Source organism: Triplophysa dalaica, chromosome 5, assembly GCF_015846415.1.
Source record: "Triplophysa dalaica isolate WHDGS20190420 chromosome 5, ASM1584641v1, whole genome shotgun sequence".
Classification (NCBI taxonomy): Eukaryota; Metazoa; Chordata; class Actinopteri; order Cypriniformes; family Nemacheilidae; genus Triplophysa; species Triplophysa dalaica.
The window spans coordinates 2,331,492-2,351,544 of record NC_079546.1 but is presented as its reverse complement, the minus strand read 5'-3'; the positions used below and the strand labels follow the sequence as shown (position 1 = coordinate 2,351,544).

Sequence of the window (20,053 nt, the reverse complement as noted above, 5' to 3'; positions counted from 1 at the left end):
TTCATGTGACAACACTGAAGAAATTACATTTTGCTACAATGTAAAGTAGTGAGTGTTCAGCTTGTATAAGTGTCAATTTTTGTCCCCTCAAAAAACTCAACACACAGCCACTAATGTTTAAACCGCTGGCAATGAGTGAAAATGTCCAAATTGGGGCGAATTAGCTATTTTCCTTCCTCTGTGTCATGTGATTCTTTAGTGTTACAAGGTCTCAGGTGTGTATGGGGAGCAGGTGTGTTAGATTTGGTGTTATCGCTCTCACTCTCTCACACTGGTCACTGGAAGTTCAACATGGCACCTCATGGCAAAGAACTCTCTGAGGATCTGAATAAAAGAATTGGTTCTTCAACAATGTTGCTGAAGGTTGCGGTGAAGGTTGCGTCACCGCATAACGGAAAGCACAGTGCATGGTAAAAATATGAAAATATAAAATATTGTTTTCGGTGTCGATAGCCCTGTGGTTAATGCGCTGACTTATAACCCGACTGGACAATCCACCTATCAACGCTTCCTGTCCACTGTGTCAAACCATTCATTTCTTCTTTAATTCTTCTTTCTATATGCTGAGTAAATCAATTCAATTCAGTTGTATAGTTTATAATGCATTTAGTTGTTTCTGTTTGTTAGATTCACCAGATTGCATTTTTAAGCTTGGTATTAAGAAGGCTGAATGGAAAGTTACTTCCTTAGTTAATCAAATGACCTGAAATGGTCTAGTTTGAATAGTACTCAAAGCAGTAAGTGCATAAGACAGAAAACCATTTCATATTTATATCAACAGTACATCTGTAGTGTATCAACATCATATCTGAAAAAATGGACATACATTTATGGTATGGTAAAGCTAAGCGGTTATTTATATGTAATTAACACACAGTATCATTTCATCCATTAACGTCTTCCCATTACTGTCTATTGGCTCTCCATGATGCAAAAAGATCTTGTTCATAATAATGCTCATGAATGCAACACACTAAGGTGTAATGTAGGTCAACTTTTGAACAGGGTGATTGACCCTTTTTTGAATTTATTTGTTATTTGTTTATTAAAATTGATTATGTTGTTAACAAATGCCAGGCTCTGATATGGTTTGATCACAACAGTGTGTGCAGGGAGGGTTTCCGTGAAATATGCCGTATTTCAATTACCCTTTTTAAAAAAAGACACAAAAAAGATTGTTGTGTAAATCATTTGCAACAGGCTAATCATGAACTGTAGAGATGAGTACTGTAGTAGTGAAAGCAACCTTTCCGAAATGCAAATGAGGAGTTCTTATTTGAGCTTTTACAAAGAATAAGTTGTAGTTTAACATTGATGTAATACAAGACGAGACCAGACAACAATAGAGAAAACAGCGTTCCATTTCGAAGGGCTCATCCCTATGCCCTAAGCCCTTCGTATAGTTTACCCTCCGGAGTGAGAGCTTTGAAGGGTTAAAGGGTGTAGGGGACCAAACAACAGTTTCTTGAAGTAAGGAGGCGGGCCCGAAGTGACCATCAGTTGTACCCTTCGAAATCCTTCATTTTGAAGGGCCCTTTGAAGTGGCCAGTTATGAGCACTTCGGTTAGGAGCGACCCTTCAGTATGGCGGCCATGATTGTTGTTACCCCGAAGGGCCCTTCAGAGGGTGATTGATCCCAGTTGGAATGCAGGGTGAGTCTTTATAATGGCTGAGGAGCCATTGAGCAGTGTGGGAGTTGAAGTCCGTGGAGTAATACAGTCAATGGAGAACACCAAAAAGCAGACAGGGGCAGACATGACCATTACAAGAAATGGGCTAAGCAGAAGAAATGTAGGGTTGCATTTAGAGCAGAGGTTTAACTCTAAAATATGACCTGAATTAACCAGAAACACACAAATACTCTGTTTTAGAAATCTCCAGAAGTATTTACTTAAAGGGAGTATTTCAGGCTTTTGCATTTTATTAATGAGGCCCATCAGAGTGATTGGGGGACGACAACCAAACGAAATGCAAACAGGCTTCTGTTTGTGCCACACAATTGTTTTATGGTTCCAATGGGGTTTTTATTTCGCTCATGTCTCCAAACTTAATGAGTCCAAACTTAATGTATCTATTGGTCGAAATTTATACATGTGTATGTTCATCTGTTTTTCGGGAAAATATATCATAATGAATTAGTATCGGATTATAGGAACATGTAAACCACCCCCCACGTCTAAACTCTGCTTTTTGACAACTGCACTACACCCTGAATAGTGTTGGTTGGGTTGTGAATTATGTAATATGTAAAATAGTCATGTAAAATGATTTCTATGAACAAAAGGTGTGATCGTTTGCAGGGGTGAGCTGTCGGGAGGAGACTGGCTGTCGGTTAAAAAACAATAAACAATAAATTCATCACATCTCTCATTCCCACATAGTCACGGCAATCATGAGGGACTTCAACAGGTTGAGATGCTTTTGAACTTTGTTTTTATTGATTTCCTATCAAATTATGATTCTTAAGAACAAAACTTTCTTAAGGACAATAAGTCGCATTGGACAAATCTGCCAAATGTAATGTAAATTGATTTTCAAAATAGTATACTTAAACGAAATAGTGAGAAATGTTTACAATATGGAATTAGAGAATGGATGAAATATTTGCTTGTTTGTTAGATATCGTTGTTGCTTGTTTGTGGCTCTTTTTGTAAACTTAAACACACAGATGAATTACCAAAATCTTCCTGTTGTTGTGTTCCAGAACAATGTCATGAATCATCCAATGATTGTCTATTGAAATCAACTTTGTCTAATCTTTTTTTAGTTTCTGCTCTGCAGTTACGCTGTGTTCTGCACTCATTTTGTTTCAAAGTAGGAGAAAACAGCTCACACATTTCTTCCATTCACATAATTGCAAATACGTTCTCATTGATGTATCTGTGTTTTTCATGCCATGCAGTTCTGGAAAACACACCGAGCAACGCAGCATCCGTCAGATTGGTTGATGGAGCCAACACCTGTTCTGGCAGACTGGAGGTTCTTCATAATGATGAATGGAGGCCCGTGTGTGACGCTTTCTGGGATTTACTAGATGCCAGGGTGGTTTGTGAAGAACTGGGCTGTGGAAGCGTTAGAGAGACCAATATGGAAAATCTTGAGCCCAAACAAGCAGCGTGGCTGTCTGTGATCGGATGTACTGGATTTGAATCTTCACTTATGGACTGTGAGAACGATCTTTGGGGAGAATATTTGTGTAAAAGATACGCTGGAGTTGTCTGTCGCTGTGAGTACTGTCAATTCTTTTGCACAAATAAAATTAGTCAGTGCTCTTGCTGATTTTTGTTTCTCATCAGCCAAAATTAGATTGGTGAAGGGCGTTGATTCTTGCTCCGGACGAGTGGAGGTTCTTCAGAATGACACGTGGGGAACTGTGTGTGACGATGATGACTGGGATCTGTCGGATGCTGCGGTGGTGTGTAGAGAAGTGGGATGTGAAGATGCTGTTGAAGCAAAGAGGGGTGCTTATTTCGGAGAAGGTTCAGGACCGATATGGATGAACAATGTTAACTGTGTTGGAGATGAATCAATACTGAGCGCCTGTAGTGTGTCCAGTGTGTCTTCCTGTGACCACACAATGGATGTAGGAGTCATCTGTCGACGTAAGTTACCGTGTTTCAACACATTCTACACAAAATATGTTTTAACTGCTTCCATTCATCTCTTTGTGTGTTCATTAGCCGTCGTCAGGTTGGTAAACGGTTTCGACTTTTGTTCTGGACGAGTGGAGGTTCTGCACAAGGGAATATGGGGAACGGTATGTGACGACACTTGGGGATTTTTAGACGGTCACGTGGTGTGTCGAGAGCTCGGCTGTGGGGATTTTCAGCAAATACCACGCAGTGATTATTTTGGAGAGACTTCGAATCAAATGTGGATGGATAATGTCGATTGTTTAGGGTCGGAGCCATTACTAAGCACCTGTCATTTTGATGGATGGGGTGACTATTTCTGCATTCTTTCTGTGACTGCTGGACTCATCTGTGGCTGTGAGTTACAAACCTTTCCCTCTATAACCTTAACACACGTGCAATGATATGTTCTTCAAATGCTTTTGTGGTCATAAGACCCTGTTATTTTGGTGAACGGCTTCGAGTCTTGTTCTGGACGAGTGGAGGTTTACCATGATGGTCAATGGGGAACAGTGTGTGATGATGACTGGGATTTGTCGGACGCTGCAGTGGTGTGTAAAGAACTGGGCTGTGGCCCCTACGTAGAGGCAAGAGGCAGGGCCCTGTATTTTGGACAGGGAACAGGTCCGATATGGATGACAGGTGTTGGCTGTGTTGGGTCTGAGTCTACACTGATGAAATGTAACTCGACTGGTTGGCGTTCAGATCAATGTGGGCATCGGTATGATGCTGGAGTCATTTGCAGAGGTGAGATTCCATCAGATTTAAAATCAAATAGAAATATGTCATGTAAGGCTTCAGGTGTGATAAACAATCATAAAATTCGGAGCTATTGTGAATAGTTTCACTGCTAATATATTCATGAAGATTTTTACCCTTTTTATATTGTGAATGGCATGGCTATTGAATCGGCACATTATTCTTGTAATTATTATAGAAAACAAAGATAACATTATATAACATTGAAGTTTTAGTACGCTTGGGAAAGTTTTTGAACCTGTAAGTATTTTTGAACTCGTGAATGCATAAATAAACGTATGTATGTATGTCTAGTATGTATATCATTTACAAGTTTACAATGGTCAATGTAATTTTGTGGTAAATCATTCTTATTATTTTTCAAATCAATCTCCTGTACTTTGAAGACACTTTCGCGCAGAAAGATAATAAAGTCCTGGTGAGGATAGAGGTGAAGGCCGCACCTGAAGTGGACCCAAACTATGATTCAATCAAGTATGCACTTTTAGAGGAGGTGAGAACAGAGGACACTGAATTTATTTACTGTGTGCTTCTATCTACTGGCTGTTCATGAAACTGTCGGCTCTGCATTTTCACGCATTTGATCTTCATAGATGCAGAAGAAGATGGAAACAAGTGACACTTTCTCCATGAGGTGGACAACTCAGTCTGATGGAAGCGTTTTTCAGAAGGTCCAAGAGGCCTTAAAAGTAAACAAACTTGCAACTGATGTGCTTTAAAATAGGAGTTTGAGTTGTAATTGAAATGTAGTTCAACAGTTAATGTATCTTGAATTTACGTAGTTTTAGCTCCTACACAATAAGAATAATAGCATACGGCTTTACAAACTTATTAGAAATCCAAAGGTTCATGTGAGTTCTATTGTAACTTAAATTGTGTGTAGTGATTTGTTCTTCAGCCAGATCGTGCTGTTCCGTTCTTCTGTGATTTTCAGTTTCATTACATCACTCCACAAACAATTTTTATAATCTTGATTTATGTATTCAGAGTACTTTTGTACCTCATGGTTTATTGCTCTGCCTGTACACAGCAGCTTCCGTAGGAGGAATATAGCCACAGCTTTTACTGTCTAACCTAAATATTAATTATTTGTGGTATACAAAGTGATTTGGATTATCTTTCGGGTGAGAAAATTGCTCTAGAGACTCAATGTATTTTGAATAATATTCAAAGCATCACTTGAAACACTGCCGAACATCTTGTGCTAACAGTTTGACGTTTATCTCATGTGTGTGGAACTGAAAAATATTACTAAATCAATTTTCTGAATCTGAACTTTGACCTTTGTGACGTGATATACATTGTAATGCCAAGGAGATAATAAAAATGACATAACTTCATATTAAGGCATTTTAATAAGGCATGTGTTTAACATAATTAATGAGGTGTAAATATGAGATGTCAAATATTTAGTACATTATTGGTATTTATGTTTTGGAACTTTTGGTCTGTGGGTGCATGTGCAGGAGTAACACACCTGAATACCAAAAAAAAGTTTTCTGAAATCTTAATCAATAGTGTTTTTCCTCAACAATGCTTAATTCTGCTACTAAGCAATGCAGAATTACATTTTTTATGAATCTTTAAAATCCCCTGTTTTATCTGGATTTTATAATGACAATATCATGTCATTTGACCTCCACTAGAGGTCAGCAGAATCTTCTCGTCCAAGAGCATCTTCCAAATGATTGCTCTTTGTTGTTGTTTGCTTTGCATTTATTAGTTTCAATAGATTGCATAGACACTTAGCAAACAGGTTAACCCTTAGAGTCCATCTGACATTAAAATAAATGCATATAAACTCAAGCATAGTGCGTATTGTGTGTGATGTCATCTTTGCCCTATTGGACATTGTCATTTTCATAAACACTAACACATGCAAACATAGGCTACTATTTACAGACAAGCAAGGCTGCAGAGTTTCACACTTACATATGTTGTAATTTTTCTCATTTATTATGATACCATAAAAAGAAAGTTAAAAGGAAACATGTAATTATATGACATATCCTGTCTTATTCTGTTGGTTTCAGTTTTGTTTATCTTGTTTTCAAACAGGTGGATGTTTGTTTATGGTGTGAGGGTCGTGTGCCCTCGTCTTCATGTTGTGTGTGTTTTTGGTATTTAGTCATCATGTGATCTCAGTTTTGACCCCGCCCCCTTGTTCACTCATTATGAATTAATGTGCTTCACCTGTTCCCCAGTCTTCACTTGGTTCTGTTTTTTTTTGGTGGGCAGTTTATGGTTTGTGTTGCTTTGTGTGGTTTTATTTTCGTTTTTCATCTTAAATGTTTTTTTTTTGATGTTGTTGTTGTTGTGGTGTTGTTCTGTCATTGGCCCTGTCCATGTTTGAGTGTTTCTATGTTGACTGGTTTTGTTGTATTTTTATCTAAAAAATAAGGAACTCTGTTTAAAAATCTCACATCAAACAGGCAAAGATAATACATTTGTCCCAACTTGATCAGAGAATCTAAATCCTGTTTAGCTTTTCTTGATTTATTTAGTGGTTATGTAAGTGGTTTAAATCTTGTCTCTGTGCAAATGTCTGAGATTGATTTTGTTTTATGATACTTGGACTGCCAAGGCTGGTTAAAGCTGGAGCAGCCCATAAACTAGCTAAATCTTTCCTTTCTCACTTATGATGTAGGTTAAACAAAAAGTTATTGCATAAGTATTTTTAGAAGTTTGAATCAGGCATTTGAATTCAGTAGGACAAGTGTTATGTGTGTCAGATATCAATAAAAAGATACCAATTCCGACCAAAGGAAGTCTAGTGGCTCAGTGGTAAATGCATGGAACTATGTTCCAATGGTTCAATCTGGGATCAATCTGGGTTCAAGACCAACTTGATATAGTTTGAATGTTTTGTGATGATTCTTACGTGTTGTAAAAAGGATAAAATTACCAGGAGAACAACCTCAAGCATGCAGTGTCCTGTGGCTCAGTGGTAAGGATTATTGAACTCAGATCCAATGTTTCAACCTGGGTTCAAGACCAGCTTGATGAAGTTTGAGTGCTTGCTAATGATTCTTATGTGGTTGTATCAGATATTAATGAAAAATATAAAATTACCAGGAGAACTGTCTCAAGCATGCAGTGTCCAGTGGCTAAGTTGTAAGGAGCAACACCCTGAGATCAAGAGGTCTGGGGTTTGAGGCCAGCAGAAGGCGGAGCAGCAGAAGGCGGAGCAGCAGAAGGCGGAGCAGCAGAAGGCGGAGCAGCAGAAGGCGGAGCAGCAGAAGGCGGAGCAGCAGAAGGCGGAGCAGCAGAAGGCGGAGCAGCAGAAGGCGGAGCAGCAGAAGGCGGAGCAGCAGAAGGCGGAGCAGCAGAAGGCGGAGCAGCAGAAGGCGGAGCAGCAGAAGGCGGAGCAGCAGAAGGCGGAGCAGGACCTTCCATATTTAGGGTTTTAAATTGTGTATGTGTTTTTGTATTGTAGCTGCAAGCCAGTTCTTACGAACTGTTAAGTATTTTGCAAAAGTTTTGGCATCTCCCGCATAACCCCCTGTTTACATTTTCCTCACCCTCGGGGGAGACACGCTCCAACGTCTCCCCCCTTCTCAGCTTGGGTATCCTGTTGTGGTGCCTCTGATTGTTTGATCCTTGACTGATTCCTCCGGTGGTTCCTCTCCTTCAGTGCCTCTCTGGCCTCTCTTGGTTGTGTGGTTCCTCCCTCTGTGCTTTGTGTGCAGGACATGCCACCAGCTGGCTTTGAACTCTGGACCTACTGTTCCAGTTTCAGTGCTCTTCCAACTGAGCCACTGGGTCCTGCACACTTGTGACAGTTCTCCGGGTGTCTTTATCTTTTTGCATATGCGTAAGAGATGTCATTGAACACTTAAAGTGTCTCTGGCTGGCTTAGAACCCACAGTCAACTGTTCTCATGCCAGTGCTCTTCGACCTGAGCTACTGGGTCCTACACACTTGTGACAGTTCTCAGGTTGTATTTATCTTTGTGCGTATGCGTAAGAGATGTCATTGAACACTTAAAGTGTCTCTAGATGGCTTAGAACCCACAGTCACCTGTTCTCATGCCAGTGCTCTTTCAACTGAGCTACTGGGTCCTACACACTTGTGACAGTTCTCCGGGTGTATTTATCTTTTTCTTTAACTAGGTATGCGTAAGAGATATCATTGAACACTTAAAGTGTCTCTGGATGGCTTAGAACCCACAGTCACCTGTTCTCATGCCAGTGCTCTTTCAACTGACCCACTGGGTCCAACACACTTGAGACAGTTCTCCGGGTGTATTTATCTTTTTCTTTAACTAGGTTTGCGTAAGAGATATCATTGAACAATTAAAAACTCTCTGGATGGCTTAGAACCCACAGTCACCTGTTCCATACCAGTTTCAACTGAGCCACTGGGTGCAATACACTTGTGACAGTTTTCCGGGTGTTTTTGTTTTTTTCTTGAACTAGGTATGCGAAAGAGATGTCACTGAACATTTAAAGTGTCTCTGGTTGGCTTAGAATCCACAGTCATCTGTTCTCATACCAGTGCTCTTTCAACTGAGCCACTGGGTCCAACACACTTGTGACTATTCTCCGGGTGTATTTATCTTTTTCTTTAACTAGGTTTGCGTAAGCGATATCCTTGAACACATAAAGTTTCTCTGGATGGCTTAGAACCCACAGTCACCTGTTCTCATACCAGTGCTCTTTTTAACTGAGCCACTGGGTCCAACACACTTGTGACAGTTCTCAGGGTGTATTTATCTTTTTCTTTAACTAGGTTTGCGTAAGAGATATCATTGAACACTCAAAGTGTCTCTGGATGGCTATGAACCCACAATTACCTGTTCTCATGCCAGTGCTCTTTCAACTGAGCCACTGGGTCCAACACTTTTCTGACAGTTCTCCGGGTGAATTTATCTTTTTCTTTAACTAGGTTTGCTTAAAAGATATCAATGAACACTTATAGTGTCTCTGGGTGGCTTAGAACCCATAGTCACCTGTTCTCATACTGAGCTACTGGGTCCTACACACTTGTAACAGTTCTCAGGTTGTATATATCTTTGTGCGAATGCGTAAGAGATGTCATTGAACACTTAAAGTGTCTCTGGATGGCTTAGAACCCACAGTCACCTGTTCTCATACCAGTGCTCTTTCAACTGAGTCACTGGGTGCAATACACTTGTGACAGTTTTCCGGGTGTATTTGTTTTTTTTCTTAAACTAGGTATGCGAAAGAGATGTCACTGAACACTTAAAGTGTCTCTGGATTGCTTAGAAACCACAGTCACCTGTTCTCATATCAGTGCTCTTCCAAGTGAGCCATTGGGTCCAACACATTTGTGACAGTTCTCCGGGTGTATTTATCTTTTTCTTTAACTAGGTATGCGAAAGAGATGTAATTGAACACTTAAAGTGTCTCTGGATGGCTTAGAACCCACAGTCACTTATTCTCATATCAGTGCTCTTTCAAGTGAGCAACTGGGTGCAACACACTCCTGACAGTTCTCCGGGTGTATTTATCTTTTTGTGTATGCGTAAGATATGTCATTGAATACTTAAAGTGTCTCTGGGTGGCTTAAAACCCATAGTCACCTGTTCTCATACCAGTGATCTTCCAACTGAGCCACTGGGTCCAACCCATTTGTGATAGTTCTCCGGGTGTATTTATCTTTTTCTTTAACTAGGTATGCGAAAGAGATGCAATTGAACACTTAAAGTTTCTCCGCATGGCTTAGAACCCACAGTGACTTGTTCTCATATCAGTGCTCTTTCAACTGAGCCACTGGGTGCAACACACTTGTGACAGTTCTCCGGGTGTATTTATCTTTTTGTGTATGCGTAAGAGATGTCATTAAAACTTAAAGTGTTTCTGGATGACTTAGATCCCACAGTCACCTGTTCTCATGCCATTGCGCTTCCACCTTAGCCACTCTGCAAGGCACGCTTGTGTCATTACCACGGGCATATTCATCTATTATTATCAGGTGTCCATAATAAACACTTAAGGTGTGATCGGTCAGCCTCGATCCATTAGCCACCTGTTCTCATGTCAGTGCAGAGCCTGGTATCAAACCTGCGGCTTCTTGTTTCTGTGGTTATAGACCTGAGTTACTGTGCCATGAAGGCTTGTGACATTTCTTCAGCCGTGTGTATCTATTTCTTCAGATCTAAACTCCCTGTAACAAATGTTGACAAATGTTTCTTTCATCAGAACGGTGTAAAGTATGGCAACGAGCACTTACAATTGTCAGAACCTGGACATGAACCATTGGGCACCTCCTTTATTTGTTGGTGCTCTTTCCCCTGAGCCAAGTGGTTGGGCCTTGTATGCATAGAGTTTTCTCCAGCTATATTTCATACACATTCATGAAACATAACAAATTTTAATTGCACAACCTGAATCACTTTATTTAGCACTCCTTCGGACTCTGTGCTCATGCCACCGATCCCATGTGTTATACACGTGTTTGTTGGTTTTCTGGTATATTTACCCTTTCTCTTTAAATCATTACCAAGCATAAGAGATGTTGCAGAGCACTTAGACTGAAGCATGTGGATCTTGATCCCCGGATGACTAGATTAAATTGCCTGCGGTTCTACCACTGAGCCACGAGATCTGTCACACCTTTTACGGTTCTCCTGGTATATTTCTCTTTAAAAATATCTGAAACACCAAAAACACAACAGGTTCTTTCTTTAATAGGTAGGTTTAAAGAATCTTACAGACATAACCCGAACTTTCTAGAATTAAAGGAAAGCATTCAAAACCTCAGCCAGTGTGTTTGAGGCACTTTGTTGAGTTTTTTAATGGAGGGATTTTTTTGATATGGTTGAAGTTCTTTAAAGATTGTGGGCTTGATCTAAGAGATTCAGGTACTACAGATAGTCAGGTAATTTTTGTATTATATGATTAAAGATGCTTAATGGGAGGATTTCAACCAAGGCTTTTATATTTGAAGCACAATAGCTCTAACTTTAAACTAGAACTTCTACACAGTGAGTGTGTTGCTTTTTGTAAAGCTTCTTTATTTTATGCAAGTTAATATGTGTTGTTTATGTTGCCAATCAGTCAGTGTTTATATTTATGCAATGTCATAATATCACTGGAGCGGTTTTAATTTTTTTGATGTTTGTGTTTGTTAGGTTTTGTTAAGTACTTGTTAAAATTATCAAATGACGACCATCCAGTATGCTATATTCACATATTTATCAAATCAGGAACAGCAGGCCATTCATGCTTTTGAGTACTGGTGTGTTAATTGTGAGTCCACAGTAACAGTGTTGGTTTAATATAGAATAAAAACATCTTTCCCAAACAAGAACACCTCCATAACACTGTGATCTCCATCACTGGGCCTGTAGCAGACCTTCCCATTGGATGGGTTGTGAGAAGACCTCTCTTTCTAGCCACAGCTCATAGCTGTAAAAAAAGTGTATTGAAAGGTGCTGTTCTGTGTAGATTTGTGTCAATTTTACTGCTTCATAGTTATACAACTTGAGACAGTCAAAACTATAAAAGTTTGCATTAATGTAAAACAGTGTCTCACAAACCTGTACCTGATGGCACCAATTCACTATTACAAAACATGATGGCATTGTCTCACAAATATAAAAGTATGTTTTTCCACATCCAAGAGTGCATGGAGCATTGGTGAGCCTCCAAGGTCACATGCAAGGTCATGTGAATCATGAGGTCATTTGTAAACCTGTATGTTAATGGTTTTAGTTGTTACAAGCAGTTTCATGTCTCATTTGTCCAATTTTGTGTATACACTGCAAGACAGGTAAAGCCAGGAGTCAAGCGATAATTTACATTTGTGTACTTTAACAACCACAGAATTTTTTTGTTAAAAATCTTCCACCCTGAAAATCTGTTAAACTGAGACCAAAAACAAAGTAGTTTTAGCTTCACACACACACGTTTCTATACATTGTGGGGAATTTCCATAGGCGTAATGATTTTTATATTTGCCTCCCCCTAACCCAACCCCAAAACCTAGCCGGAAAATGCATTTTTACGTTTTCAAATAAACATCATTAAGTAGCCTATGTTTAATAGTCCATATGAATTGGAGAGACTTTTACTATCCTCTTGGGGACATTTGGACACCACAATGTATAAAAACAAGTACACAACATGACATTACACATTTTCACACATTATTTGAAATCGGTTGGAAATAAGGTTACAATTGTTTTTTCAACTTTTTTCCAGAGTTTTTCCGCATTCTCGTTTGCATATTGCTTCAACAGCTTGAGAAAATTTGCAAGAGTCTAAATTCGACCTATTTGAATAGTTAAACAAAGATTTGATTAACAAATGCGTCCGTCTTACCCATGACAAAGTCTCTCGAAGTTGAAGAAAGAAGAGATAGAAAACAGCACGTTTTCTTTTTGCATTTCTTAATTCCTTCGTTTTGTTTTGCTTAGTCACTTCATGCTGAAACAGTATTGACAACTGTGACTTTTAAAATACTTGGTAAAATCAAAGTGTCTGCATCATGTTTTACATAAATGAAAAAATGCCCAATGTAAGGTAGAACCCTAAAATGTAAACACTGTAGTTTCTTGTAGCTATTTATTACTGGTATGACACAAAACACACTGACTGACACAGTGCAGTCAGATTGATACATTATAAAACATTTGTGACTGGAAGCAAAATCTCAATAAGAATTACAGTGAAATGCGATGATTCCCCATTTTCTGGCAGTGTGATGGTTATTTTTGTGTATTCGTTATGTACACAGCAGTGAAATGCTTGGTTTGGTTTGAGGGAGGGGCTCCGGGGTTTAACGCTGACTGCTGTTAACAAAGATTCTTTACACCTTCTGTCTCTTCACCTGCACAACGAACAACCAAAAGAATGGCATCAAAAGGTTTTGCTTCTTTTTTTTTCCAGATATTTTGCATCAGATAATTTGTGCAAAAATTGCATCAATTGCATATTTTAATATGATTTAAAATAAAGGGACAGTGTTTGAAAATTTAATGAGATATTCATAAGTAGCCTGCAGTAGTTTTGTTTGGTCTTAAGGGGATGGTGTAAATTATTTTTAGGGAATATCAACGCTTAGTGTCATAATAAACTAAAGAGATCATGAAAGATGTTAAGCAAGGAAAGTAAATCAATTTCCTTTTTGTCATTTAACCAGAAAGAGTTTTGTTAATAATATGAATGTTTTGCAGTTTTATGGGACTTTATGGAATGGTCAATTTGTTCAAGTTAAAAACTCAGTTTGATTTATTGTTGTGCCACTAACTTGTCAAATTTTCAGTGGTTTTCTATTCTTGTTGATCACCATTAGTTTAGTATATTTTTATATACAAATATATATGCTTGTCTCTTTGCAGTAATGAAAATGCTGTTCCTCCCAAGCTTCCTTCTGCTACTTGGTGAGAGAAATTTTAAACAAAAAAAATCCAAAGTTAGCGTTGGGTTTTTAAAGACACAATGTGCTTAATTTTCAGAGGCGATAAAATCAAACAAAACTTTATATGGAAGAGAGATGTAGCCTACTATGCTGAGATGTGAATTATCATTCTGAATTTCAGATAATGTTGAAAATGCGGGGGTCGTGAAACCCACTCTTGGTTCGATTCAGTTGGTGGATGGTACCAGCAGCTGTTCTGGAAGAGTTGAGATTTTCACAGATGACTGGGGCACCATTTGTGATATGGATGCTGCTGAAGGGAATATGATCTGCATGGAAGTGGGTTGTGGTCCTCTTTCAGTCGTAAAGAAAAGGGCTTTTTTTGGTGAGGGATCTGGACCATTACTGATGGATGACCTGAACTGTTTTGGGAACGAGAGCTTGGTGATGGACTGTGAATGGAATAACCACACCGATGCATGTGACCACTCAGACGATGTTGGCGTCATCTGTGACCGTGAGTTCATTTAAAGGGACAGTTTACACAAATAGAAAATTCATTTTACTTCAAAACGACCTTTCTGTGAAACTCAAAGATAATATGAAGAAAAAAGTGACATTAGGGTCAAATCACTTTATTACTCTTCACTTTTAAAATAAAGGTGCTACAAAAGGTTTTCCACAGCGATGACAAACAAGAACCATTTTTGATTCCCTAAAGAACCATTTACTCAAGCATTCTAATAAGAACCATTTCTTTCTCACTTTTTTATCATTTAAAGCCTCTTTCCCCCAACAAAGAACCCTTTGTGAATCAGTAAGTTTCTTTGGTTGTTCAAAGCTCTTTATGGAACCATTTAGCCAAAAATGGTTCTCATATTGCACCTTTATTTTCATGATAAAAAACTGCAGTGATATATATTTTTTTAATTTGCACCCATGCTCTATTCAAGAGATGTTTCTATTAAAATAATTTCAAAATCTCACGTTCTTCCTGATGAAAGTAAAAAACATTATTTGTTATGATATATTTTTTAAAACCCCTCATTGGGACGATAATGCTAATAGCATATACATATACATAGACCATTCCCATTTTCTTTTATTAGCATTTCAGCCATTCCTGTCCAGTGTCTGTTGAATAGGGACGTAACAAAATCTCACTGCATGATAATACGTCGGTATAACGTCCGCAGTGCTGTATTAGTTGCAATATTTCTAATGACAAATGATGACTTGGAAACGTGCCATAAGCATCTTCTTTTCTTAATCCGCTGACCATAACTGTTGCTTGGAGGTATGAGTTAAAGTATGAGATGGGTCAATTGACCTAAAAATCCCATTTATAAAATAGAATAATTGTATCAGATTTTTTCTAATTCTCTTTATGTTAGGCCTGGAAGACCTATCGTTTCATACAATCATGTGAGCATGATACAATTGAGACAATTTTTGTGATTGATAGATATCGATAATATTATCATATTATATAATTATATAATATTACATCCCTACTGTTGAATTTTAATCAAATCAAACCTCAGGAGTGACAAAGTCATCCAACAGCAATGTGAAAGCATGACAACATGAAAAGACACATGAAAACTGTCTTAAAAATCCAGGTTGACATTAACAAAACAAATTGTTGAATTTTATAGTACAAGTAGAAATATGACTGTGTTGTATTGCTTTAAAGTGAAAAATGAACTTGTTTTCTTTGTATTTTTCAGACCCCAAACACTGCAGAGCATCTTTTCTGTTATTTTCACCTGTATCCCCAGCTTTCATTTTCCGCAAATAAATGCAAATAGATGGAATATTTTTTATTAGAAATTTGGGATAAATAATCATTTTGCCTTAACATATCTAAAAATAGTAAATTCAATTTTGAAATGGTCTCTTATTTTTTTTCAGCCGCTGTGGAATATACAGTGTATATTTAAATATTTTTAGTTTATGCTTACAAAGCCACATAGCCCAGAAAAAATCATAATTGACTGAATGTACAATCAATGTTTAGAATCACCAATTTAACATTTAATCAACATTAAAGTGATAGTTCACCTAAAAACAAAAATCAGTTACTATTCACATACCATTTTGTCATTTCAAACCTGTATGACTTTCTTTCTTCCTTTTGTGTTCTGTAGAAGAAAGAACATCATACAGGTTTGACATGACAAGAGGGTAAGTAAATGATGACAGATTTTTCATTTTTGGTTAAACTGTCACTTGCAATCAATCATATTCACTATCTGGGAGACCACATGCCCAACAAATTGTGACTAGAGGGAAAGTCTTTATACTGTTACATCTTCAGGCAAGCAAGTAGAAGAAGAAATGTAAATATGTAAATGTATTCTTTGCATTTGCAAGGAGCTTCTTGACGTCTCACCAAGAGTTGCTTCTTAACAGTATTAAAGGAGTTTCCATCTACTCTGGACTCATTTTAACTTCTTCATTGTTCAAGTCATCTTTTTAAAAAAAAACATTTCCTTAAGTTAGAACTTTGGTTTTGTATTGAAAGAGATTCGTGTGTTGGCACAATTTTATTATGTCCAGAAAACTAACCTTTTCTTCTGTAGCCATCGTCAGGTTACGGGGCGGCAGTAGTATTTGTTCAGGAAGAGTGGAGATCTTTCACAATAGAGTGTGGGGCACAGTCTGCGACAACGGCTGGGACACGGTGGACGCAGCGGTGGTGTGTAAACAACGAGGCTGTGGAAAGCCAAAAACAGTGTACTCCAACGCCGCCGTTTATGGATCGGGCTCTGGACAGATATGGATGGACGGTCTGTCATGCACTGGACGCGAGGATTCTGTTGAAGAATGTACGTTTAGCGGTTGGGGAGTTGTCAGTTGCACCCACACAGATGATGCTGGAGTCATCTGTGCAGGTGAGAGCGACGACCAGCGGAAAATGCCCAATAGTGAGGTTCTGATCTGATCGCCCTTTGACCGCTTGTCTCCTCTTTAGAGGTCGCGCTGGTGGATGGAGACGACGCCTGCTCCGGGAGGGTCGAGGTCCTCTATCCCAACTCGGGATGGGGTACGATTTGTGACAAAGACTGGCATCTCTTGGGCGGAGATGTGATCTGCAAAGAGCTGGATTGTGGGAGCGCTTTATATGCCACAACTGGATCTACGTTTAAAAAGGGAACAGGACAAATATGGACATTTAACAAAAACTGTCTGGGGGTTGAGAGCAATATGAAAAGCTGTTTAGCAATAGGAACGGCAAACACCTGTAATCACAATAATGAAGCAGGAGTTGTTTGCAGGCGTAAGTTTGACTGATCTAAATTTGTTCAAACAATTAGCGAAACGTTTACTTAAAGCCTCATTTTTTCCACAGATGCCAAACTTGTAAATGGGCCATTTAGATGCAGAGGAACGGTGGCGGTGCGTTACAACGGAGACTGGGGCTCAGTTTGTTATAATAACTGGGATACTATGGAGGGCATCGTGACTTGTCGGGAGCTTGGCTGTGGTCCTCTTCAAATGTTATACACTGGACCCACATATGGAAGCGGACCAGGTCTTGTTTCACTGGATGGTTTAGCTTGTACCGGAAGCGAGTCTTCACTTAGGGAATGTCCCTTCCCTGGAATAAACAGCATCTGTACACATTCCTACGATGTAGGAGTTGCCTGCAAAAGTCAGTAAAAGTCCTATCTATTGGACTGTGTATCTCGATAAAAGTTAAGATATAATAAGATATCTCGCAAAGATATTTCACATAAAATGTTTGCTTGATTTTGTCACACCTGCTTTTAAATGTTGACTTACTGTGTCTTGTAGCATTGAGACTGGTAGGTGGAGACAGCGTTTGCTCTGGAAGAGTGGAGGTTCTTCTTAGCGATCACTGGGGAACCGTCTGTGACGACAACTGGGATATAAACGATGCCGAAGTTGTCTGTAGAGAGATGGGCTGCGGCACTGCGGTTGAAGCGAAGAAAGGTGCTTTTTTCGGAGACGGTGTCGGAAGAATATGGATGGATGAGGTCCAATGCACTGGCACCGAGGGGTCATTGGTTAACTGTCAAGCAAACCCAATTGGAACGCACAACTGTGGGCACCATAAAGACGCAGGTGTCGTCTGTAGAGGTAAGCCAAAAGGCTTTGTCATAGCATTTTTACATATTTGTAAATAGTCGTTATTCTCAAAACATTTTATGATGTAAAATTGTTGTTCCCATTGATGAGTTGCATGGAAATCACTGTGTTGTTTACGTTTCCAAGGAACTACATTTTTCGGCGGAGCAATAATATCTTCATCATTTAATGTCGTGCCTAACAACGCTCCTTAACTGTTGCAAAATTGCTGCGTCCCAATTCGCATACTTATTATATGCCCTTAAAGTATGTCCTGCTTTTGTTATGGAAAAGTATATATATATATACATTTTAGTGCGTAGCAAAACTGCACTGTGACATACCAAAGGTATGAATAATAACAATCATAAGCGAAACGGAAGTCTCACAGTGAGTTGTGGGTAATATCAGACAGTATAATATTTGAAGTATAATATTTATACTTCAAATTTTCACCGGAAACAGTAGACCATCTGGGTCCTTTGAGAAAACTACTTTCATAGTATTTCAATTTAAATATTTTTTCCAATAATATTTAGGATGGATAGTATGCGGATCGGGACGCAGCTATGGCTTCTGATTACTTTATTTGACAATAAATATAGGCACGCTGCAACGTTATGTGCTTGGATTATATAAAAACAGTCATTTCTAATTCTTCAAGAGGTGAGATTGGTGAGTGCGAGCAACAACTCCTGTCAAGGCACAGTACAGGTCTATCACGACGGTCAGTGGGGGTCAGTGTGCCACAATGGCTGGGATGTCGCTGATGGTGTAGTGCTCTGTAGAGAGCTGGGCTGCGGTGGGAACGTGGAGCCCATGCCAAATGCATTTTTTGGGCAAACTGCTGGGAAAGTATGGATGGAGAACGTCGGTTGCACAAGCAAAGAGTCAAACCTGAAAGACTGCGAATTTGGTGGTTGGGGGAAAAGCACCTGCAGTCATGCATACGACGCAGGAGTAGTGTGCAGAAGTGAGTGCATGTCCAAACCTTATTTGAAAAATTGCATGTGCATCATTCCTCTCATAGTGATGGACAATTTCTCATTTTCACAGTTATCAGAAATGTGCTCAGGTTTGAAGTGACAGCTTCCGAGGTTAACCCTAACAGCCCAACAGTCAAGAAGCAAATCTTGGATAAAGTAACGCATACACATAAAATAACATACAGTGATTAAATGAAACGTTTATGTTATGTTGTTGCCAGTGCCTAACTGTAATGTCGTTTAAATGAATGTTGCAGTTAAGGCAAGAAATCCAAAAGATGGGAGAATATACGGTCAACTGGAGAATTCAGCAAAACAAACAAGTGTTTCAGGAAGAAACTGTATTTGATCCCTAACAGGTTTGTTCATTTCAGTTGTTTATGTTGTCATTGCATCATGAACACAAAATTTCAAGTCTTCATCCCACACAGGTTTTCGCATCGTCTCCACAAGCCTGAAGATGATTTCACCCTTCACGAAATTCAAGAGAACAGTGGTTCCATTTGGGTTTAGTTCTCTCTCAACGTAAAAAACTTTTTACATGTGAAGCGCATTAATCTTCTAAATAAACACATTTATTAAAAAACACATTTATTGCGGTAGAACAATGCAGTTAAATAAAGACATCAAATAGATGGACGAACCCGCATGGCCCGAAATTAACTTCTGGTCTATGTTTGGTTATAATAGCACAATTTATTTTAGATTTAGTTTCTATTAATCTTTTATTATACTGCATATTCATAGTATTTAATGAAAAATACTCGACAGTTATAGATACTTTGCGTTAAGGTTGGGCCACATTTGTTTATGATGTTGTCGCTGAAACCATATAGAATCTCTGGATTTAAAATAAGTTTTAGATTCAGAGAGAAAATTGTAACATTTATTTATATAGAAGACACAATACGTTAACTACAAGGAACTACAACACATACTGTTTAAATAGAAAAAAGATTTTGTGTGGCCACTTGTGTTTGCTTTCTTTTACTAATGCATTGTACACGTTATTCCATTACAACATTTAGTACTTTAAAAAAACTCTGTGATGCAATAGACATCTGCAAGGTAACTCTTTTATAAAGCATCTCTCAGACAAATTCTTAGGAATGTTGAAATTACATACTGTAGTGCTATAGAAGAACAAGAATAACATTGTGCGGATTTTCTATTGATTCGGAAAGGACAATGTTTACAGGCAAAATACAAAATCAATAAAATATATATTCAGTTAATATGATTGTATCTTTCTCT

The 20,053-nt window shown here is 38.6% G+C and overlaps 2 protein-coding genes across 2 annotated transcripts; both read left to right on the top strand.

Moving 5' to 3' along the window:
- Positions 1-351: 351 nt before the first annotated feature.
- Positions 352-4,186, top strand: LOC130421222 (scavenger receptor cysteine-rich domain-containing group B protein-like). Its single transcript, XM_056749005.1, has 5 exons — positions 352-410; positions 2,768-2,814; positions 2,903-3,226; positions 3,297-3,602; positions 3,681-4,186. Exons 1-5 carry the CDS (start codon positions 352-354, stop codon positions 4,034-4,036), a joined length of 1,092 nt encoding a protein of 363 aa, XP_056604983.1. The 3' UTR covers positions 4,037-4,186.
- An 864-nt stretch (positions 4,187-5,050) lies between these two features.
- Positions 5,051-20,034, top strand: LOC130420642 (deleted in malignant brain tumors 1 protein-like). Its single transcript, XM_056748090.1, has 11 exons — positions 5,051-5,080; positions 13,699-13,740; positions 13,900-14,235; positions 16,304-16,615; positions 16,696-17,001; positions 17,074-17,376; positions 17,520-17,825; positions 18,478-18,786; positions 18,870-18,955; positions 19,057-19,158; positions 19,231-20,034. The coding sequence occupies exons 2-10, from the start codon at positions 13,701-13,703 to the stop codon at positions 19,153-19,155; spliced, it is 2,097 nt and encodes a 698-aa protein (XP_056604068.1). The 5' UTR covers positions 5,051-5,080; positions 13,699-13,700; the 3' UTR covers positions 19,156-19,158; positions 19,231-20,034.
- Positions 20,035-20,053: the final 19 nt, after the last annotated feature.

Bases quoted from the DNA above. Each gene is read 5' to 3' on its own strand.
- LOC130421222 (XM_056749005.1), top strand. From the start codon at position 352: ATGTTGCTGAAGGTTGCGGTGAAGGTTGCGTCACCGCATAACGGAAAG. The intron at 411-2,767 runs GTAAAAATATGA...ATCTTTTTTTAG, and splicing joins AACGGAAAGCACAGTGCATG to TTTCTGCTCTGCAGTTACGC. The intron at 3,227-3,296 runs GTGAGTACTGTC...GTTTCTCATCAG, and splicing joins CGCTGGAGTTGTCTGTCGCT to CCAAAATTAGATTGGTGAAG.
- LOC130420642 (XM_056748090.1), top strand. From the start codon at position 13,701: ATGAAAATGCTGTTCCTCCCAAGCTTCCTTCTGCTACTTG. The intron at 13,741-13,899 runs GTGAGAGAAATT...TCTGAATTTCAG, and splicing joins AAGCTTCCTTCTGCTACTTG to ATAATGTTGAAAATGCGGGG. The intron at 17,826-18,477 runs GTAAGCCAAAAG...TAATTCTTCAAG, and splicing joins CGCAGGTGTCGTCTGTAGAG to AGGTGAGATTGGTGAGTGCG.